This window comes from Monodelphis domestica, chromosome 2, assembly GCF_027887165.1.
Source record: "Monodelphis domestica isolate mMonDom1 chromosome 2, mMonDom1.pri, whole genome shotgun sequence".
Classification (NCBI taxonomy): domain Eukaryota; kingdom Metazoa; phylum Chordata; class Mammalia; order Didelphimorphia; family Didelphidae; genus Monodelphis; species Monodelphis domestica.
Genome location: NC_077228.1, coordinates 541,239,173 through 541,260,690, shown reverse-complemented (window position 1 = coordinate 541,260,690; position 21,518 = coordinate 541,239,173). Strand labels below are relative to the sequence as shown.

The 21,518-nt window shown below is 63.1% G+C and overlaps 1 protein-coding gene across 5 annotated transcripts in view; it reads left to right on the top strand.

The window, feature by feature from the left end:
- Nucleotides 1-21,518, top strand: part of HDAC4 (histone deacetylase 4) — a 115,735-nt gene that overhangs the window by 8,856 nt on the left and 85,361 nt on the right. For all 5 annotated transcript variants that reach the window (XM_056820128.1, XM_056820127.1, XM_056820126.1 and 2 more), the window contains exon 2: nt 11,486-11,650. In XM_056820128.1, coding sequence (XP_056676106.1) covers nt 11,629-11,650 — 22 coding nt within the window. In that variant the 5' untranslated portion in view covers nt 11,486-11,628. The remainder of the gene's footprint in view (nt 1-11,485; nt 11,651-21,518) is intronic.

The window sequence follows — 21,518 nt, the reverse complement described above, 5'->3', positions numbered from 1 at the left end:
CCCAGTGCTGTATCTACTGTGCCACCTTGCAAGGGCAAGAGTAGGGCATTGCCATTCCAGACTCCCAAGGTTCGAATGAGCTTCTGGGACTCTGAAGTCTGACTTGTAGCTGAACAAGAATCCCTTACCTGACCTTTGGTGAAAGGCTTGCAAGGAGGGGGAGCTCACTGCACTTTGGGACAGCTTTGAGGAGGAGTAACTGCATGCCTGTATATACTTTTCACTGTAGAGCAAAGAGCTTTGGGACAGAAGGTGTTCTTCAGTCAGCCTTTTTAAGGGCTTCCTATTTGCCAGTCCCTGGGCCAGATGCTGGTTCTGATGGTCCATCCAGTGTGGGATGCTTGGTGTCCGTCCTCATGAAGCTTACAGGAGGCCAGAGTCCTGCGGCTTCTAGCATATAGGAAATAATCGGGCTCAGGATTGTGAGAGGGCTGGTGAAGCTTGGAGTGAAATGTCATGCCTTGCAACTTCTAGCCAGAGATAGTCCCTGTGCTGGGCTCTAGAAGTCTGGTGACATTGAAAGAGTTCCAGGCATAGGAGTTGGCTGGGGAGAATGCCTGGGGTCAAGAGACAAGACTATCTTGTACAAGGCATGGTCAGGGAGCTGGCATCATTGGAATGAAGAGAACAGGACAAGATGGAAGGGGCTAGTGGGGGGACATGCTGCGAAGGGTTTTACACTCTTCTGAAAGTATTTTTTATTTGATCTGGAAGGTACTAGGGAGCTCCTGGAGTTTACTGAGTAGGGGGGCTACTTAGGCAGATCTAGGCTTTAGGAAAATCAATTTGGGCTCCGAATGACAGTGGCCTGGAGACAGCAGACCCCCAGCAGCTATTGCCTAGTTCAGGAAGGAGGTGAGAGAGGCTGTATTCATATGCCAGAGATGAAACTGGCAAGAGATGGTGAAGAGGTGAAACAGACAAGTGATGGTGAAGAGGTGAAACAGACAAGTGATGGTGGTGTAGAGGTCAAACAAATAAGAGAGAATTAGAGATGAAACACCCATGGTAGTGGAGAGGTGAAACAGACAAGAGATGGTGAAGAGGTGAAATTGATCAGCCATGTAGCAGCCCTGAAGTCCACAGGCCTTGGCAACAGCTCACCTCTAGAGGTAAGAGTGAGTAGACCAGGCTAATAGCTGGGTTTGGCTGTGTGGGTGACATTTCAGGTAGGATGGGGATGCCTTTGACAGGTAGTTAACAAGGGGAGAGGGCTTGAGGGTAAAGAGAACAAGTTCAGTTGTTAAGACACCAATTTCAAATGAGAGCTCAGAGGTCAGAATAGAGGTTGGGGCTGGAAAAGTGGATTTGAGAATCCCGGGATAGGCTTAAATAATAACCCTGGGAGCTGATGAGCATCTGCCACACTTCCAGCCTTCCCTCACCTGACTCTCTTCCCCAGTCTTGACTCTCTAACTGGCATACATGTGCCATAGTCTTCCAAGTCTAGCCTGGCAGTGCTCTTGGCAAAGGGGAGAGTATGGGAGGGTCCTAACCTTTTCTCCTGGACTTTTGGGGAATAGGGAGTGGAGGGGTTGAGGAAGGAAGGGCATTCTCAGGAGTGTAGAAGTTTGTTGGGGAGTTCAGGAGGCAAGTATTGCTTCCACAGGACTTGGTGATGCCAGGAAAGTCCAGGCTAGCCAGGCCTGGAGTGAGCCTGGGGAGGAAGGGGATGGTGCATGGAGTCTGCCTTTGAGTGGGGTCATGCAGGGTGAGGAGCACTGATAAAGAGCTGAAAGGTAGCCTTTGGGGTCAGCTGAGACCCAGAGAGGGAGGGTCATGTTCCAGAGACACTTGTGGGCCATCAGATCCTGTGACTCCCATTTCAGGTAGGATGCTTCAGGCAGAGGGTGGAAAGTTCACTCACAGAGGAAGAATTGAAGATCACCAACCACTTTATTAGAGAACTTCACAAGTCAGGGGGCAGCTAGCTAGCACACTAGATAGAATACTGGGCCTGGAGTCCAGAAGACCTGAGTTCAAATCCAGCCTCAGCCAATTCCTAGCTATTAGTAAATGAAACATCTTTGAATTATTGTGAAAATGCTTTTGACTATGTGAAGCCCCAGCTGGAGTCCCATCCCCTTGGGCAGCCCTGGGGCCGGCCTGGCCTAGTGCTGCAGGTGATCTGGGGTTCCTCCGCCTTGTAGAACAGAGTTTCTCTGGAGCGTGGGAGTGTGGGATTCCCTCATGGCTAGGGCCCCCCCATCTGTGGGAGGTGCTCCACATTGCTTGGCCTTTGAAGAAGCGCTTCTGAATGAGGGATTTCTGGAGGACTCTTCATGCCCCTTAGGCAGGAGCATCTTTCCTTCCCCCTGTGTGGCTGACACTGCCCCCTGCAGACGGAGAGAAGGGGGCTCCCTCTCCACAGTCAGAGGGGGAAAGTTTCCCTTGTGAGGCCTCTGCCTGGCTGACCTCAGCAGGTCTAGAATGAAGGAAGCCGGGCAGCCGGCCCTCAGGTCTGGGGTCCTACGGTGCCCCAGGGATGCCAGTTAGGCTGTCTGCTGGGTCTTGGAGAGCCCAGGAAGGAGAGCCTCGGGTGGGGGCTCCTCCGTCTCCCCGTCGGTGGGTGCTGAGGCCTCTCTTGATTGGGAGCGGAGCGAATGGCGCATTTCAATGGCCCTCTTGGGCTGGCAGAGTCCGGAGAAGAGAGCGAGTGCCGAGATGCGAGATGCGGCAGTTCTCCCGCTTGCCTTTCCGGCGGTATTCCCGATTTCACCCTGACAGTTTAATAATGAGGGTGCCTAATTTTAATCTGCTACGTGGGTGCAGGCTGCTGCTGTGCTCCCGTGCCGGGGCTGCTGATGTCGGGGGTGACCTTGCAGGCCCCAGATCAGATGTGGCCGCCTCCTGGGCCCATGGTCTGCCGGGGGTGGCCACCCACCGCCTCTTGGGGCCTTTGACGGCCAATCAGAGCTGAGGGCCGGCCGGAGCTTCGTCCCTGCTTTGGGAGAATCGCACTCGCTTGGACGGAGCGGCCACATCCTCGAGGCTCACCCGCCTGCCGAGGGGGGCCTTTGGGTGTGTGGAGGCCTGGAGCCCCCCTGCCGACTCCCCCAGCTCGCCTTTGCGCAGTGCCGGGGAGCCTGCTTCGCAGGCAGACGCTGCAGAGAACAAAGGCCGGCGTCTGCTGTGATCGTGCTGGGAAGGGTGGCGGCCCAAACGTCGGAGCCCCGGGCAGCCCCCTGGAGGCTCGCCACTCGGGCAAAGGCAGTGATGGCGGCTGCCCGGGGGGCCTCGCTTGGGGGCTCCATTTCTGAAAGGCCTTTGGAAGGCCAAGCAGAGGCCGGCAGACACCCGCAGAGCTGGCAAGTCACAGGCTCCACAGTGGGAGCTTCTAGCCCTTTGGGGGCCGGGCCAGACGCTTAGTGGAGCCCCACGAGCCTGCGGGGGCTCACGGCGGGGGAGGGGGCTCTTCCCCAGCAGGCAGGTGAAGGTCAGCAAGAGAATCACACCCAGGACATCCATTGCTCAGCGGGTGCTGTCTGGGGGAGCCATAGGCCTGCTCTTGTGGAGGGAAAGATGCTTGCGTGCCCCCCGCCCCCTGTTAATGTTGGCTCCCTGCTCCTCCCCCCTTCCTGTGGCTCTGGTTCTGGCCGGGCCCTACAGGGCCCCCAAATACGCTCTTGGGGTCCCCAAGCCTGGAGGGGCCCTCAGAGGGGGCTCAGTCCAGTCCTTCCTTTCCCTTCTGCTTCCCACTCTTGCCTTGAGCTCCTGGAGCTCTAGAACTCGCCTCCCCGCGGCCCCCGTGGCCTCAGGGCGCCCCGTGGATGGAGGCGGAGGGGCCGCCCGGGCGACAATAACGCTGGGGGCTGGGGGCAGCCGTGAGGGAGGTCGGGCCCCTCTTCTTGGCTCTAGGCAGGGAAGGGACTGGTCTAAGGCCTCGTGTCCCGACCTTCCGGGGCAGTGCAGAGGGGGAGGTTTTGGGCGGCCAGACCGAATGGCTGCGAGCGCTATTATCGGGTGGCCGTGGGCCGTGGAGGGACGCCTGGCCGGTCCCGAGGGGCAGCCACTTCGGCCACGCACGGACAGCTCGGGGCGACTCTGGGGTCCGCAGCGGCTCAGACGGCCCGGCTGTGGGGCTCCGGATCCCGGAGCGGCAGGTCCTGCCGGGTAAAGAGCCATCGGGGGGCGCCGCGGCCCTGCGGACTGCCGGCCTCCCGTCCCTTTCCCTAGAAGCGGCCAAGCGTCCCGAGGGCCCGGCCCGCGGAGTGGGGGCAGAACCAAGGCGGTGCCGCCATCTGGAGCCTCCCCGGCCCTGGCTCGGGCCGCCGAGTGACCGCAGGCCCATTTCCCTGCCCCGGAGCCCGGCCAAGGCCTCGCGGCAGCTTCGTCCATCACAGTTCCGGAGGCCCGACTCGACGAAGCTCGGCCCGTCCCTGCCAGCCTCCCGGCCAGGAGAGGCTCCAAAGCTGCCCGAGGGGGCCGGGAGACACACGAGTGGGAGCCTTTCTCAGGGCGCCCCGTCCCCCAAATCCAGGTGGATGGAGGGTCGTGCAGGGGCCCGGCTGCTCCCGTCTGGACTCGTCTTCTCGGGAAGCCGCTCCTTGTGGAGCGTCGTGGACCGACTTAGACTCGAGGACACGTCGGGCCGTCCACAGCCCGAGACCCCTTCCGTGGCCAGAGAGGGAGGCCGCAGCAGGACACGGCCTCGGACGGGTCCGAGCATCACCCGCAGTGAGAGCGGCACGCCAGCCGGGCCTGCTCACCATCCCTCCTCGTCTCCGCCTCCAGGAAGCCTCCCCTGATCCCCCTCGATGCTCCGGTCTTCCCTCTGGGACTTCCTTTCAGTTTATCCTGTCTGAGCATTGCATGGACGGAGCCCTTGGCACATGTTCTCCCCCGTGAGCTCCTCGTGAGCCGGGCAGCGAGGGGGGGCCTGATTGGTGGCTTCTCCCAAGATGGCGGCTTCGAGCCCCCCAGCAGGCCTGGAGTGAGGACTGGGGAGCCCCCACCCAGCAGCCATGGGCAGGCTAATCGCCACCAGAACCAGAACCGGAACCGGAACCGGAACCGGAACCAGAGGCCTGAACCGATTTGGCTGATTTTGCTCATTGGCCTGAGCCTGCCAGCCCCTCGCAGGGAGTTTTGTGTCTTGGGAAAATGAAGCCAGAGTTTGGGGCCAGAGCGGGGGGTGGACTGATGCTGAGAGAGCCGATGTCGGGGAGACCCCGCCAGGGGTTCTCCTTTGTGGATGCCGTGAGCTTCCTGAGGCCCCCCAGCTGTGCGCTCCCCACTAGGCTGCCCAGCCTAGACATTCTCTGTTCTCACCGACAAGGCCATCAGATGAGTGGAAGGGACGGCACCAGGGTGGGCAGAGTCACAGCAGGGCGGCCCTGGCGAGTTAGCGGCAGTCTTTCTGTTTGGAGTGTGCTTGTGGCAGCCTCGGGCACCTGCTGGATTCCTTCCTTTCTGGTTTTGGTGCTGTTTCTCCCTTCATGTCCTTCTTGTCAGCATGTGCGCATGTGTGCTGGCTCCACTGTCTAGCTCTGGATTTCCTCCTCCCTCCCTCCCTCCTTCTCTCTCCCTTCCCTCCCCTCCCTTCCCTCCTCCCCTCCCCTCCTTCCCCCTCCCCTCTCCTCCCCTCTCTTCTCTCCCCTCCTCCCCCCTCCCCTCCCTCCCCTCCTCCTCCCTCCCCTCCCCTCCCTCCCCTCCCTCCCCTCCCCCTCCCTCCCTCCCCTCTCCTCCTTTCTTCCCCCCTCCCCTCCCCCTCCTCCTCCCTCCCTCCCCTCTCCCTTCTTCCCCCCCTCCCCTCCCTCCCCTCCTCTCCTCTCCCCTCCTTCCCCCTCCCCTCTCCTCCCCTCTCTTCTCTCCCCTCCTCCCCCCTCCCCTCCCTCCCATCCCCTCCCCTCCCCCTCCCCTCCCTCCCATCCCCTCCCCTCCCCCTCCCTCCCTCCCTCCCCTCTCCTCCCTTCTTCCCCCCCTCCCCTCCCCTCCCTCCCCTCCCCTCCCCTCCCCTCCCCTCCCCTCCCCCTCCTCCTCCCTCCCTCCCCTCTCCCTTCTTCCCCCCCTCCCCTCCTCTCCTCTCCCCTCCTTCCCCCTCCCCTCTCCTCCCCTCTCTTCTCTCCCCTCCTCCCCCCTCCCCTCCCTCCCATCCCCTCCCCTCCCCCTCCCTCCCTCCCTCCCCTCTCCTCCCTTCTTCCCCCCCTCCCCTCCCCTCCCTCCCCTCCCCTCCCTTCGCTCCCCTCCCCTCCCCTCCCCCTCCCTCCCTCCCCTCTCCTCCCTTCTTCCCCCCCTCCCCCCTCCCCTCCCTCCCCTCCCCTCCCTTCGCTCCTCCTCCTTGTTCTTTCTTTGCTTTCCTTAGAAATGGTTCTACATTTTGGGGAATTACTCTACATTACTTTTTTAAAAACCATTTTTAATGACAGTGTTGATTAGCATCCGGGGCCATCTGTGATAACCTGCTCAGCCAGTCACCGACATTGATGAGGATTCCAGGCCTCCTGTGTGACCCGGGGCCAGTCCCTTACCCGTTGGCCTCTGTTTCCTCCCCTGAAGATTAAGGCCAGACGAGGTCATCCTCCTGAGGTTATGACGTTCTGCCGTGGCGTCTGACCCTGTGGGCTGCCACTATCATTATTGCGGGCACGGTGGGGCCTGAGCTCGGCCCCGTCCGTCGTGGTTGTCGTGGTGACGTGGTCCGGATGGCCTTCGTATTTGGTCTCTGACTTCTGCTCAGGCCATTTTCCTTTTTCTGTTGATGTGGTTTTTCACAGGAGGGACTCGAACCCTGCCCACTCCAGCTCCTGGCTCTGCCGGCCCCAGCCCTGCCACCATTCAGCAGAACTGATTATATGTGCATTAAATCAGCCCTTCCAGAGTTGCATTAACTTGTGATTCCCTGAGTCCTGGCAGACCTGACCAGCTTTTCAGGGTCTCAGTAAGTCGCGTTTCTTCCTGGGATCCTGCCTGTCCTTCCTCTGGGATGCGGCGATCCTGGCCTGGCACCGGCCCTGCCTGAGGAAGCAGGGCCTACTGGGGCAGAGAGGTCCTTGCAGCCTCCCTGGGTACACCCAGGAGGGCCGAGTCCGTGTTGTAGCTGGCAGCATTGCTGTCTAATACACTGAGAGAGGGAAGAATTCTGTGTGCCGATGCTGACCACAGGCCGCCTCCCCAGCCCACTGACCGAGGCTGGGCAGGTGGATAGACCCCTTGGCCTCATGCATCAGATGGGGAGAGCGTTGCAGGAGGAGCCCAGAACCAGGCTGGCCAAAGGGAATGGCAGTTTTATTTTTTAATATTTAATGGCATTGAAAAGGATTCTGTTTCCATTTTCTTACACAATTTTGTTTTTATGCCTTGACCTTTCATCTTAGAATTACTACTGTGTGTCAGTTCCAAGGCAGAAGGGCAGTTAGGCCTGGGCAATGAGGGTGAAGTGACTTGCCCAGGGTCACCCAGCTAGGAAGCATCTGAGGTCACATTTGAACCCAGGACCTCCCATCTCCAGGCACAACTCTTAGACCATTGAGCTACTCAGCTACCCTCTAATATAAGTTTTTGAATTCTCATTAGCAACTTTGAAGATGTGTTGATAGGTTACAAGTATATAAGAATTACTTTATTTTATTTTTAAAAATATTTTTCCATGTTTCCATGATTCATTTTCTTTCCCCTCTCCTCTTCCCTTCCCCCTCCCGGAGCCAATAAGCAATTCTACAGAGCTGTACAAACGCTGTCACTTGGTACCTGTTTCCACATTATTCATTTTTATCCTAGAGCTGACACCCCATATTATACCCATATAAACAAGTGATGAGTGATAAGTTTGTCTTCTGGGTTTCTGCTCCCACAGTTCTTTCTCTGGAGGTAGATACATTCTTTCTGCTAAGTCCCTCGGGATTGTCTGGCGCAGGTCATTGCATTGCTGCTAGTAGCCGTCAGTTACATTTGATTGGGCTACAATGTATCCGTCTCTGTGTACAACCTCCTGGTTCTGCTCCTTTCACTCCGCGTCAATTCCTGGAGGTCATCCCAGTTCACATGGAGTCCCTCCATTTTACAAGAATTATTTTTAAAGAATTCACCTCCTGTGTGCCCTGGCAGCTCTGTTGAAGAATTTAAAATCATTTTCTTTTCTTTTAATGGCTCCTTGGCCTCCCCTGGTACCCAGCAGCCCACAACCCAGCCTGTGAGCCCTGAAGACTCTCCGTTTTGTTGGAGAGATGGGACCCAAAGCACCGATTAACCAGGGCCTTGAGATCCAGCCTTGGAGCTGGGCCATGGGCACCTGTCCAGGTGGTAGGGCGGAGGGCAGTTGGGATGGGTCCTCTGAGGGAGGCAGAGGGCTAAGGCTGGCCCTGAAGGTCAGGGAAGATTCTATGTGGAAAAGAGAGTCGGGACAGCTGGGGAGAGTGCAAGAGGCACCAAGGAGGCTGCCCCAAAGGAGCTGGACTCTTGAGAGGATGGGCAGGGTTGGTGCTCTGGGAAATGAGGTGCCAGCTGACATTCCTACAGGGCTTTAGAGACTGTTGACCCAGCGGGATTATAGATACTGTATGTATGTATCCTGGAGCTAGAAGGCACCCTCGGTCTCATTTAGCCTCTCATTCTACAAAGGAAGAAACTGAGGCCTCAGGAGATAAAGTGATTTCATATCCTAGGAATATACACTGAGAGGCTTCTAGCCCAAATCTTAGAATTTACAGAGAAGGAAATTAAAGCCCAAGGAGGGAAAGGGACTTGGCCAGGCCACCCAGGTAGTATCAGAGGTGGGATTGGAACCCAAACCCTCTGACTCCAAAGCTGGGGCTTTTCCACTGTCCTGTGGTGCCTGCCGTGATCTTGCTAGATCCCATGGCCAGCTGTAAAGGGATGGGGCAGGGGGCACCAGTAAAGTCCCATCAGGGTGGGGCCGCCATCCCTTGGCACAGCCTCTGGGCAGAAGCCCCCCAGCTCACTTTTCTCACCACTGACATGTGACCTGGGCCGCCCCCCGGCAACGCTTGGCTGTCTGTAAAGCAGAGAGAAGGGCCGGCCTCGGGGAAGCCTCTGCTGCGGGCGTAGGGCTGCTGGGACCCGGATGGAGGGATAGACTGAGGGAGCGATGGACGGATGGACGGATGGCTGCGGCTCTTTTCCTTCTCCAGAAGGGGCCCGCCATGAGAGCAGAATCGCGGGCACAGCAGGCGGATGTGAGGAGGCTGACCAGAGCTGGGCCTCGGCGCTCCCTTGAGTACTCCCCGGCTCGGAATGCCCAGCCCACGGACCTGCCATCCGTCCTGCGGTGCGGCCGGCTTCCTCGTCCCTCCGGGCGGGGGCCCTGGGGCTCCCCCACACTCCTGCTGCTGCTCCCCGAAGGCTTCCTGCCTCTCGTACGCCGTCTTTGAGTCGGTCTCTGTAGAGGAAGACTCAGATGTGCCCAGCCGGTGTCTTAGAGGCCACACCGAGGATGGATGCCAAGACAGAAGGGCTGGGCAGGGCGTTCAAGGGCCTTGCCTGGATTTGAACCCAGGACCTCTGGTCTCTAGGCCCGGCCCTCCATGCCGAGCCCCCGCGCTGCTTCTCTGCATGGCCGGCGGTGACTTATGGCTCTACCAAGTGTGCTAGGGAAGAGCAGAGGGGGGAGGGCCGCGTTCCTGCCGGGAGCGGGACGTCACGGACCATCGAGTTGGCACCTGAGGAATCGGGTGGGGAGAGGGGCGGGCACTGCCCGGGCACGAGGGGCACCCCAGGGGCTCCGGCCTCTCTGGCCCATTGGCAGGAGCTGCCCGCGCGGAAGTCTGCCATAGCACGGTGGCCGTGCCCGCCGGCCGTTGGCCAGTCGTCGGTCTTTCTCCCTGTCGACGTCTCTGTGCCCGCAGAGGGTCTGGAAGGCGACCGCAGGGCCCAGCCCGCAGCGGCTTCCTGCCTGATAGTGGTGCCAACCGCGCGGCAATGCTGGAGGGGCCTTCCTGGAGCCCCCGGGGGCGCCCTGGCTTGAGGGGGTGCCCCTCCCCCCTCCCCTCCCCCCTCCCCTCCCTCTCCTGCTCCGGGGCCCTGAGCTGAGGGTCCGTCGTCGGGCAGCGGCTGGCCAGGGCCGGGCCTTCCTCTGGGCCGTTTGTCTCCTGAAGGTCCGGCCGCGCCGCAGAGGGGCCGTCGCTGAGGAATGGGCGCGGCCGGCGGCCAGCCTGGCTGCAGGATCTCCTGGTGGGCCCACGGATGGGGCCGCGGCGGCGGGTGTAGACGTGCCTGGGCCGCTGTAGACGGCTGCCTCCTCCCCACGGCGCCGTTTTCCACAAACTCCTGGAGCCGGCTGGGCCGGGATGAGGAGGAAACTGAGGCCCGGAGGGGAAGGGACTTGGCCAAGGTCTCCTGTTGGCATCTGCCCCGTCCTGTCGGGGTTGGGCCATCCGTGGCCTGCGGGGGAGGGGGGCTTCCCAGCAGCCTCCAGGCTCAGCAGGGTTTCCGCGGCGTTTGCCCCTCCTCCAAGGGTCCCGGCATGGGACGTGGGGTTCGGGGTGCCGGGGCCACTTGTTCAGGCTCACCGCATCACTGACTGAGGGAGGATTTGAACCCGGGGCTTCCCGTCTCCCGCCAGGCCTGGCACTACTCATTGCTGCTGGAGAATGTCTCTGGGTGCCTCGAACCCCAGGCACAATGGGGGGCCTCCCCAGCTGACACCACCCAGGCCTCCAGGGAGGTCAGTGGCAGGCTGGGGGGGCCCTGAGGTGGGCATGGAGGGTCCGAGGAGGGGGAGGGGAGGCCGGCCGGGCACCGGGGCTCATCAGAGGGAGAGACAGACAGATGGATCAAAGGGAAGGGTGGATGGACAGACGGGGGGCGGGGGGGGGGGGAAGGGAGGGAGGAAACAGTCGCTTCTCTGGTCAGCAACTTGCCCTGAGATCTCCGAGGCTGGATTTGAACCCAGGACTTGCTGACTCAAGCCCCAGCTGCCTGTCCGCTCCCTTCCTTTTTCCTGGCCTGAGGGCGGTCCCAGGACGCCCAGTGCTGACCATCAGTGGGGGGGTGTCTGTCCCAGATTCAAATCCAGCCTCAGACCCCCTTTAGATGCCGGGTTGGGCCTCAACCATGGGGCGGCCTCTGCTTGAACCCGAGCAGGTTTGCTGCCTCTCGCACCCGAGTCCAGACAATCCTTCCTTGAAGAGAAGAAAGTCTTGTGTGGGGTCGCCCACGCGGGGGAAGCTGAGATCGAGGAGAGGCCAGAAGCCGCCTTTCTAAGCTGCTGACTGCAAGGTCCTCCCATGCATGCCCTTCCTGGGCCTCGGTTTCCCCCCTATACCACGGGGCCGGCCTCCTCCTCCAGGCAGGCCCCCCGGGCCTCCAGCTGATGCTGTGGTCAACTCCAGACGTACAAAGGCAGCCAGGAAGACTTCCCGAGGGAGGATCCTGGCGGGAGGCAGGCGGGCTCGGCTCCCCCATCTCACGCTGCGGCCCGTCTCGTTTGGGCCCTCGTGGCCTCCTGGCTGTTTGTTGATTGGCCGAGTGAGCGGTGGCGAGGCCGAAGCTCCTGGCTCTGACGTTCTTCTCGCCCTTCTGCCCGCAGGTGCCGGTGCTGAAAGCCGCCGAGGCCCTCGGCCGTGCCCGTCGGTGCCCGCGTGGGATGGTGGCGCGTTGGCTCTCTCTGGCGCCGCTGCCGCCCCGGGCCTCGTGATCCCCCGAAGCGCCCCCGGAGCCGCGCCGCCCGCGATGAGCGCCCAAAGCCATCCAGGTAAGCTCGTGCGGCGGCCTTTAGCCTCCCTCTGGGCCGTGTGCCCGGCCGTGGTTAGAGGAGGCCGGGGAGGCCGGGGAGGGGGCCGGGGCGCGGCCTGGGGATGCCTGAAGGGCTCCCGGGAGGGTCTCGAGGTGGCCTGGGGGGGGGGACAAAAAAGGGTTCAAGCCTGGAGAGCTGCCGCCGTGTGGGCACCTGAGGCCGGCCGGAGGCTGCAGACTCACGTGGGGGGGTCCATGGTGGCCTCCGTCGTCCTTTTGGTCTGTTTCTGGAGCCTCCCGTGGCGCCCGCCTTCTACCAAACGTACTCTCGGACCCGGCGACGCGGCCCCCAGACGGTGCCCATCTCGGCTCCGGCCTTCGTCCGGTCGGCCGTGCGCCCCGAGCGCTCGCCTTCCTCCAGCCCAAATCCCACCTCCTCCGGGAAGCCCTCCTGCAGCCCCCTCCGTCCCTTAGCTTGGGGCCCCGAGGGCAGAGGCTGCCTTTTGCCCCTTCCTGTATGTGGCCCCCAGCGTGGAGCCCGGCCCGGAGCAGGCCCGTAAGAAAGGCTCCTCCATGGGCTCCCTGCCTGCCCAGTGCCCGGCCTCGGGTCTGGGGTGCTCTGAGCGGGCACTGCGGGGGCCCCGGCTGTGGCAGGGGAGTCCGGCGCCCCGGGACTGCAGAGGCTGGAGATGCCCGCTGGGAGGCATGAGGGGGACAGCCGTGCCCAGGGGACCCCCGGGAGGAACAGGGCACAGACTGGTGCCGCCTCCATCTGCAAAAGGGCCGGCAGGCCTGCCAGAGCACCCTCGGCCGGCCCCGACACGGAGAGCTTCCTGTGTGAAAGTAAGAAAGGCCGCCCGGGAGGCCGGAGGCTGGAGCCCGCGGCTTGGGGATGCCCTGCGAGGGACGATGCCCACACAGGGCATCCTGCTCCCAGGGGAGACGCCCGCCGCCTGGCACAAAAGGCATTTGCCTCCCAATAGAGAGAGAACCCGCAATCCAGAGCACGAGAGCCTCTGCCTGTCTGCGTCTATCTGCCTGCCTGTGTCTATCTCCCTGTCTGTCTGTATCTGCCTGTCTGTCTGCCTGCCTATGTCTCTGTCTCCCTGTCTGTGTCTGCCTGTCCGTCTGTGTCTTCCTGTGTCTGTCTGCCTGTGTCTGTCTCCCTGTCTGTCTGTATCTGCCTGTCTGTCTGCCTGTCTGTGTCTGTCTGCCTGTGTCTATCTCCCTGTCTGCCTGTCTCTGCCTGCCTGTCTGTGTGTCTGCCTGTGTCTCTGTCTCCCTGTCTGTCTGACTGTTTCTGCCTGTCTGTTTGCCTGCGTCTCTGTCTCCCTGTCTGTCTGTCTCTACCTGCCTGCCTACCTGTGTCTCTGTTTCCCTGTCTATCTCCCTGTCTGTGTCTGCCTGTGTCTTTGTCTTTCTGCCTGTCTGTGTCTGTCTCCCTGTCTGTCTGTGTCTGCCTGTCTGCCTGCGTCTCTGTCTCCCTGTCTCTCTGCCTGCCTGTCTGTCTACCTGTGTCTCTGTCTCCCTGTCTGTTTGTCTTTCTGTCTGTCTGTGTCTGTCTGTCTCTACCTGCCTGCCTACCTGTGTCTCTGTTTCCCTGTCTGTATCTCCCTGTCTGTGTCTGCCTGTGTCTTTGTCTTTCTGCCTGTCTGTGTCTGTCTCCCTGTCTGTCTGTGTCTGCCTGTCTGCCTGCGTCTCTGTCTCCCTGTCTCTTTGTCTTTCTGTCTGTCTGTGTCTGTCTGTCTCCCTGTCTCTCTGCCTATCTGGGTCTGTCTGACTGTGTCTGACTGCCTGTCTGTCTCTCTCTAGACAGAAACACCTCTGTTTGTCTCTGCCTGTCTCTGTGTCTGCCTGTCTGTCTGCTTGTCTCTCTGTCTGTCTCTCCCTCCTTCCCCCCCAGATAGCTCTGTGATGTCCCAGAATCCTTTGGGGCCTCAGATGAATGTGCCTGAGTGCCTTTGGGGTGCCCAGGAGCACTCCTGGGGATCCTGGGGCCCCCAGAGCCCCTCGTTCGGCCCAGCCTTGGCCCCCCCGGGGGCCCCATGATCTCACCCAAAGAGCCGCCCTCGTATGGGGTGCGAAGTCTGTGGAGGCCGTTCTCTGTGCAGACGGACGGGGTCGGGGGTCGGGGGGGGGGCTGTCCCCTGGGGATCTGTGATGCTGGCAAAGAAGTGGACCGACCAGCTGTCCCGGTTCCCCTCTTTGGGGGGGGGCCAGAAGGTGCCGGTGGCCCCCGCCCTCAGGGAGGCGCCCAGTCTGTCCTGGAGCCCCTCCCCCAGGCCAGCCCGCCTCGGCTCAGCTTACACAGAGGGGGGAGGGGGCCGCCGAGAGGAATTCCTCGGCTCAGGCTCTGGCACGCCGCTGGGGCCACTCTGACGTCAATGCAGCGTCAGCCCTGCCGGCCTGGCTCAGACACAAACAGCCGGCCTGACCCCGGCCTGGGGCAGCCCAGAGCCAGGGAGGAGGCAGCCCGGCCTGGGGGGCCCATGGGGGGGGCAGGACAGCCTGAGGCTCCCTGTGCGGCGGGACGTGTCGCTGGGCCTGGACCCTCGGCCTGGCCTCCGCCAGCTCTGTGCGGTCTCGGCTCAGCCCGGGGCCGCCCTCTTTCTTGTGGCAAACATCTCGGTGCCCCCCACGAGGCGGGGCGGGGCGGGGGGGCCCCACATGCTGACTTCATTTCCACACTGGAAGGAATCTGGTGCCCCTCTGGGGGGGGGCGTGAGAGCCGCCGGGGGGGGGGCTGCATCTGGGGGGGGAGGGGAGGCCACTTGCCTCGGTCTCCCCACTTGTGCCAGGGGTCCTGGGGAGCCTGTGGGGCCCTTTGGGCAGAGGTTGGTCGGCAGCCCAGCCGGAGCCTTTGGAGCGGCCTTCAGAGCCCCTCCCTCGCCAGCCCTCGGGTGTGCCGATGCCCCCTCGTGGCCCCTCTTCAAGAGTGGCTTTTCCTGCCCCTCCGCCGGCCCCCTGCGGGCTCTGCTCAGGGATCCCTGGGGGATGGCTGGCTCCCTCCCTGCAGCTGCTCCTCCTCTGGGGGAAGCTGGCTGCAGAGGGGCCTTCATCCAGGGGGGCCTCAAAGCCTGGCCCTTGGGTGCCCCCGTGCAGCCCCCCCACCCCCCCTCGCCTTCCCAGCCAGGTGACCCTGGGCAAGTCACTGCCCCATCGGCCCCCGTTTCCTTCTCTGAAATGAGCTGCAGAAGCCAGAGGCCAAGAACCCCTGGCAGCCTCCCAGAGTGGGGTCCAGTGAGGGGACTTGGGGGGCCTGCCCCGCCCCCTCCTCGACCCCCCACATCTGGCCCCCGCGCCTCCTCCGGGCCTCCGTTGGACTCTCGGTACGGGGGGGGGGGGGCCCTCCTCCCACTCGGGGCCAGCCGGGAGCGTCTGGAGCAGCGTGTTGGCAGCCAGCACCCTCGGGGGTGCCCCACGGGCACTCGCGACCCCGCCTGGCACAACCGTCGCCCGAAGGGACCTTCCAGGAATCGGCAGCATCCACGGCACGGATCGTCCCCAGGAACGAGCTTCCATGCGGGCCTGTTGGAGACCCCCATGGACGGCGCCTCCACGTATCCTCAGCTAGAACCCAGATTCCCTCCTGGCCTCCCTCCCTGACCCGACTGACCGCTTCAGGGACCCGCCTGAGTCCCCCCAAAGCCGGGGGGGGGGGTGCTTCATTCATTCATCCATTCCTTTGTGCATTCGTTCATTCATTTGTTCCTCCCCCTCCTTCCCTCCCTCCTTCCTTTCTCTCCCTCCTTCCCGTCTTTCTTTCTTTCCTTCCTCCCTCCCTCCCTTCCCTTCCTCCCTTCCTTCCTTCCTTCCTTCCTTCCTTCCTTCCTTCCTTCCTTCCTCCCTCCCTCCCTCCCTCCTTCCTTCCTTCCTTCCTTCCTTCCTTTCTCTCCCTCCTTCCCGTCTTTCTTTCTTTCCTTCCTCCCTCCCTTCCCTTCCTTCCTTCCTTCCTTCCTTCCTTCCTTCCTTCCTTCCCTCCCTCCCTCCCTCCCTCCTTCCTTCCTTCCTTCCTTCCTTCCTTTCTCTCCCTCCTTCTCGTCTTTCTTTCTTTCCTTCCTCCCTCCATCCCTCCCTTCCCTTCCTTCCTTCCTTCCTCCCTCCCTCCCTCCCTCCCTTCCTTCCTTCCTTCCTTCCTTCCTTCCTTCCTTCCTTCCTTCCTTCCTTCCTTCCTTCCTTCCTTCCTTCCTTCCTTCCTCCCTCCCTCCCTCCCTCCCTCCCTCCCTCCCTCCCTCCCTCCTTCCCTCCTTCCTTCCTTCCTTCCTTCCTTCCTTCCTTCCTTCCTTCCTTCCTTCCTTCCTTCCTTCCTTCCTTCCTTCCTTCCTTCCTTCCTTCCTTCCTTCCTTCCTTCCTTCCTTCCTTCCTCCCTCCCTCCCTCCCTCCCTCCCTCCCTCCCTCCTTCCTTCCTTCCCAGCCTCAGTCTCTCCTCGCCAGGCTCAGGGCCATCAGCACCCCCAAAAGAGGGGCCCCGGCAGCGCCGGCCCAGAGCCTCCCTGTGGCCTTGGCCCGACCTCCCTCCCTCTCGCTCCCAGCAGCAGTGGGCGCTGCCAGGAACAGCCCGGACGGGCCAGCAGGCCTGAGGTTCTGCTGACCCTGTTTTTAGCCCATCAGTCCGGTTCTGAAGCACTGTCCTCCCCACCTGTCTGTCCGTCTGTCTCCCCTGTCGTCACGCTGAAGAGCCCCAAATGAGGGGAGGCTGCGGGTGTGTCGGACCCCGTCAGTGCCCGTCGCTGCTGCGTCCGGCTTGTCACCCGCCTTCCGGCCTGAGCGAGGGGCTGCCGGGCACCCTCAGGGGGGCCCCTGGTCGGGGGGGCAGCGCGCGAGACCCCCCTGCCGGCCCCTGCCTGGGCCTCTTTGCTCCGGCGGGGCTCCTGCGTCCTCCTGACTGTGGCCCGGCCTGTGGGGGCCACGCGGGGCGCAGGGAGCCCCCCACGCCAGAGCCGCTTCTGAGCCAGGAGACGAGGTGAAGGCAGGTCCGACGGGGCTCCTGCTGGCTCTGGCCCTTCACGTGGTGCCAGGCCGGGGCCAGCCACTCTGCCCGGCTACCCATCGTGGAACAGAGGCTGCTGGCCTCGGAGCTGAGAGTCGCGGGTTCCAGTCCCACCCTGGCAGAGAAACGGGGGGCCCCTTGTAAGGCAGCTAGACTGGGTCTAGCCATGTCCAGGATGTGCAGTGCTCCATCTCCCGCCGCCAGGCCTTTGCCCATCCTTCCCACTTGGAGCACCCTCGCCCCAGCCTGCCTCACAGAGCTGGAAGGGAGCGCCTGGAAGGTGGCAGCTCTCGCACTCAGGTCTTTGCCTCGGTGTCCTCGGCGGTTTCTGCTCAATCCCTGTTCTGGGGGCGCCTCACTGGGGGACAGGTTTGCCCCGTCCCCAACTCTGGCCGCCTCCCGGCTCTCGTTCCTGAGCTCGCACCCGCGCATGGCCTCCGTGCCTTTGGGCCTCCGGCTCCGGATGTGGCCTTCGGCCTCTCCTGGCCTCCTCCTCCTCCTCGCCTTTACCACCGGCCGCGGCCCCGTCAGCCACTCCCCCGGAGCCCCCGCTGGCCTTGGGGACCCCAGAACGGAGGAGGCACTTGGGGGGGCCTTCAGGGAGGTTCACGTGGAGGACTTGGGCGGGGAGGGCGAGAGGCACCCTTCGAACCCGGCTCCCTCCGCCCAGCCTCCACGAATGCTCCCCCGGGGTTCGCGGAGGACCTGGATGGGCAGAGGGGCGGCTGGGAGGTCGGCCAGGACCGGCGTCCGCCCCTCGCAGCCCCTCCGAGCCAGGAAATGGCGGCCGTCCGGCTTGGAGGTTCCGGCCACAGACGTCCCCGACGGCCGTGGAACAGCTGCCGCGGCTCAGGGGGGCTCCGGGCGGGCGTGTCAGCACCTTCCGGCCGCCCGCAGGCTGGCTCGTGCCCAGGATGTCTCGCGGAGGGTCCCATCTGTGGGCCTCGACACACGTGTGTGGCCGTGTGTCCATGCATGTACTCAGTGTGCTCATGTGTGCCCGTGTGCCTACATGTGTCTGCATGTGCCCTGCTGTGTCTGCATGTGCCCATGTGTGCTCGTGTGTGCCTGCATGTGCCCCATGTGTGCCCTGCCATGCCTGCGTGTGCTCATGTGTGTACTCGCGTGTGTGACTGTGTGCCCCACGTGTGCCCTGCCATGTCTGCGTGTGCTCATGTGTGTACTCACGTGTGTACCCGTGTGCCTGTGTGTGCCCCACGTGTGCCCTGCCATGTCTGCGTGTGCTCATTGTATACTCACACATGTGCCCCATGTGTGCCCTGCCGTGTATGTGTGTGCTCATTGTGTACTCACGCGTGTGCCCCATGTGTGCCCTGCCGTGTCTGCGTGTGCTCATGTGTGCTCGCGTGCACCTGCATGTGCCCATGTGCTCACTTGTGTGCCCTGCCGTGTCTGCGTGTGCTCATGTGTGTGCTCACGCGTGTGCCCCATGTGTGCCCTGCCGTGTCTGCGTGTGCTCATGTGTGCTCGCGTGCACCTGCGTGTGCCCATGTGCTCACTTGTGTGCCCTGCCATGTCTGCGTGTGCTCACTGTGTACTCACATGTGTGCCCGTGTGCCTGCATGTGCCCCATGTGTGCCCGCTGCTGCCCGGGCTGCTGAAGGAGGCCCCCGGCAGGGCGGAGCCATCGCGACGCCCGTCCGCGTAGAGCCTGGCATCTGCGCCCAGCAGAGGGAGAGGCCGGAGGAGGCGGCGCGTCTGCCCGCCCTGAGGCCGCTTGCTAACGTTCTGTGCCCGCAGACCCAGGTTCGGATCCTGCTCACGTGCCCGCCGCCTCCTCGGGCAAAGCGAGGGGGGCTCCCATGCGGCGGCTCCGGCGATCCCAGGGCTGGAGGCGGGACTCAAACTCGGGTCTTCCTGAGGCCACACCCACCTCCCCATGTGACCCCGGCCGTGGGAGCTGCACCTCAGCATTGGGGTGCTCCTGGGGACTCTCGGGGCACGCGGTCACCCCGTTGGCCTCTGGGGACTCCCTTTCCAGAGCAGCCGCGTCCTTCCCTCCTCCAGCTCGGGCCTCTGCGAGGGGCCGCTCCATTCTACAGACTGGGACACTGAGGCACGGTGGGGAGGCAGCATTTGAACCCAGGTCCCAGCTTTTCCGGGGGGGCTTCATTTTGGAGGCCCCCGTGGTGGGCTCGGACAGTCCCTGCGTCCTGTGCATGGAGAGGCGGTGCCGGACAGTCTGGGGGCTCAAACCACAGAGACCCCCCTGGAGGGCCTGCGTTCCGGGGTCTCCACCTGTCCCAGCCCATCTACACCTGCTCCACTTGGCCCCAGGCCCGGGCTGGGGAGGCACCCCAAGAAGGCTCATTGCCTCGGCCCCAGGCGTGCGGGGGGGGGAGGGGACGACAAGGGGGGGCTCCGTTGGCTTCATCCCAGACCGGTCTTTGGCTCTGTCGGGGCCGCCCCCGCCGGCCTGAGTCCTCCGTACATGGCCAGCCACTGAGCCAGACCCCGCCCGAGTGTGCGTTGCTTTGGCATCAGGATGGGCCGGGCCAGGGGGAGGGGGAGGGGGCCCCCCGAGGGGAGGCAGCCCTCCAGGCGCTGCTGTTTCACGCTGCTTGCCAGACCCGCCATCCCTGTGGGGCAGTCTGTGTGCTCAGGCGTCAGGGCCGAGCCCCAGCCTTCCCCCTTGGGAAGGACCCCTTCAGAAGGCTCCATCACCCCCACCTCCCCCGGCCTCTCCCTCCTGACTGCCTCTCTGAGGGGGCCCCCATCTTCCTCACCTCCTCGGGCATCCCCCAGACAGCTGCTGCCCGCCGTCCCGGCCTCTCTGCCCCCCCCTGCCCCCCCCCCCAGCCTTCACCCTGCCAGCACTGAGCCTGGCCTCAGGCCAGCAAGCAGGAACTTGGCCCCTCCGGCCCTTTCCTCCCATTGTTTCTCCTCAGGGTGGTGCCGAGTCCCCTGGTTGGCCTCTACCTGCCCTCGGAGCTGTCCAGCGTCTCTGGCCAGCCAGGGGAGGGGGAGGGGCCCTGACTGCCCGCAGGACGCTGACCCGACAGCCCGGCCGCTGGGACTCTCCGGGCCTCTAGAGACCCCCGCGGGGGAGGGGAGGCCCCGCGCCGCCTCCTGCCCTGTTCAGCTGAGCCTTCCTGACCCCGCGCAGGCGCCGGACACAAACCTGGACCCCCTGCGGCGACCTCGCGCAGCGCCTGCACCCTCCAGCCTCAGTTTCCCTCTCTGTAAAGTGGAGAGGCCGGACCGGGTGCCGGCTGAGCCATCGGCCTCTCCTCCCCTGGCTTCGCTTCCTGCTCCTGCGCCGGTGGCGGCCCCCCAGTGAGGAGACGCCCCAACCCGCTCCGGAGCCCCCCCGACAGCCCCCCAGTGAGGAGACGCCCCAACCCACTCCGGAGCCCCCCGACAGCCCCCCAGTGAGGAGACGCCCCAACACACTCTGTGGCTGCTGGGGGGGGGGGTGGCCGCCTGCGCTTGGCCGGGCCGTGGAACGGGATGGCCGGCAGTTGGGCCGGGGGGGCCTCCTGGGGTGCCGCAGCCACCCCTCGGCCGTCCGGCTCCATCTTGCTTTTACCCGTCGCTCACCCTGGACTCGGCCGGGCTGGGGTAGGGCGGGTGGAGGGTCCCCGCCGGGTCCCAGGGAGGCCCCTGAGAAGGGGCCGCGAGTGTCCCCCGTGAAGAGGGCCCAGACGGGGCGGGTGGCAGGTGGGGGGCAGCCAACAGCCGGAGGTCTGGGCGTCCCGGGGCCGGGGGGGGGGGCGGACGCTGAGGCCGTGTGCCGGCGGGGCTGCTTCGCCCTGGCGGTGCCCGGCTCTGGGGGGCTGCTGCTTAACCACGAGAGACGCCCTTTTGGGAGAGACTGAGCTGTGCTCCTGTGCATGTATGTGCGTGTGTGCCCGTGTGCATGTATGTGCACATGTGTGCCCGTGTATGTGCTGGTGTGTACGTGCCTGTGTGTGTGCGTGTGTGCATGTGTGTATGTGCCCAGATGTGCGTGTGTGCCCGTGTGTGTATGTGTGCATGTGTGTGCGTGTGCGCCTGTGTGTACGTGCCCATGGGTGTGCATTGTGTATGTGCCCATGTGTGTGTACATGTGCCTGTGTGCCCGTGTGTGTGTACGTGCCCGTGTGTGCATGTGTGTATGTTCGTGTGCGTGCAGTGTGTATGTGCCCGCATGTGCGTGTGTGCCCATGTGTGTATGTGCCCGTGTGCGTGTACATGCCTGTGTGCGCATGTGTGTATGTGCGCATGTGTGTATGTGCCCGTGTGTGCGTGTGCGCCTGTGTGTACGTGCCCATGTGTGTGCATTGTGTATGTGCCCATGTGTGTGTACATGTGCCTGTGTGCCCGTGTGTGTGTACGTGCCCATGTGTGTGCATTGTGCATGTGCCCGTGTGTGTACATGTGCCTGTGTGCCCGTGTACGTGCCCATGTGTGTGCATTGTGCATGTGCCCATGTGTGTGTACATGTTCCTGTGTGCCCGTGTGTGCATGTACGCGCCCATGTGTGTGCATTGTGCATGTGCCTGTGTGTGTGTACATGTGCCTGTGTGCCCGTGTGTGCGTGTACGTGCCGTGTGTGTGCATTGTGCATGTGCCCGTGTGTGTGTACATGTGCCCGTGTGTGTGCCCGTGTGTGCGTGTATGTGCCCATGTGTGTGCATTGTGCATGTGCCCGTGTGTGTGTACATGTGCCTGTGTGCCCGTGTGTGCGTGTATGTGCCCGTGTGTGTGCATTGTGCATGTGCCCGTGTGTGTGTACATGTGCCCGTGTGTGTGCCTGTGTGTGCATGTATGTGCCCATGTGTGTGCATTGTGCATGTGCCCGTGTGTGTGTACATGTGCCCGTGTGTGTGCCCATGTGCATGTGTACACACGGACAGGAATTAGCACCTGAGCTTGCCCTGGGGGGGTCTGGCTC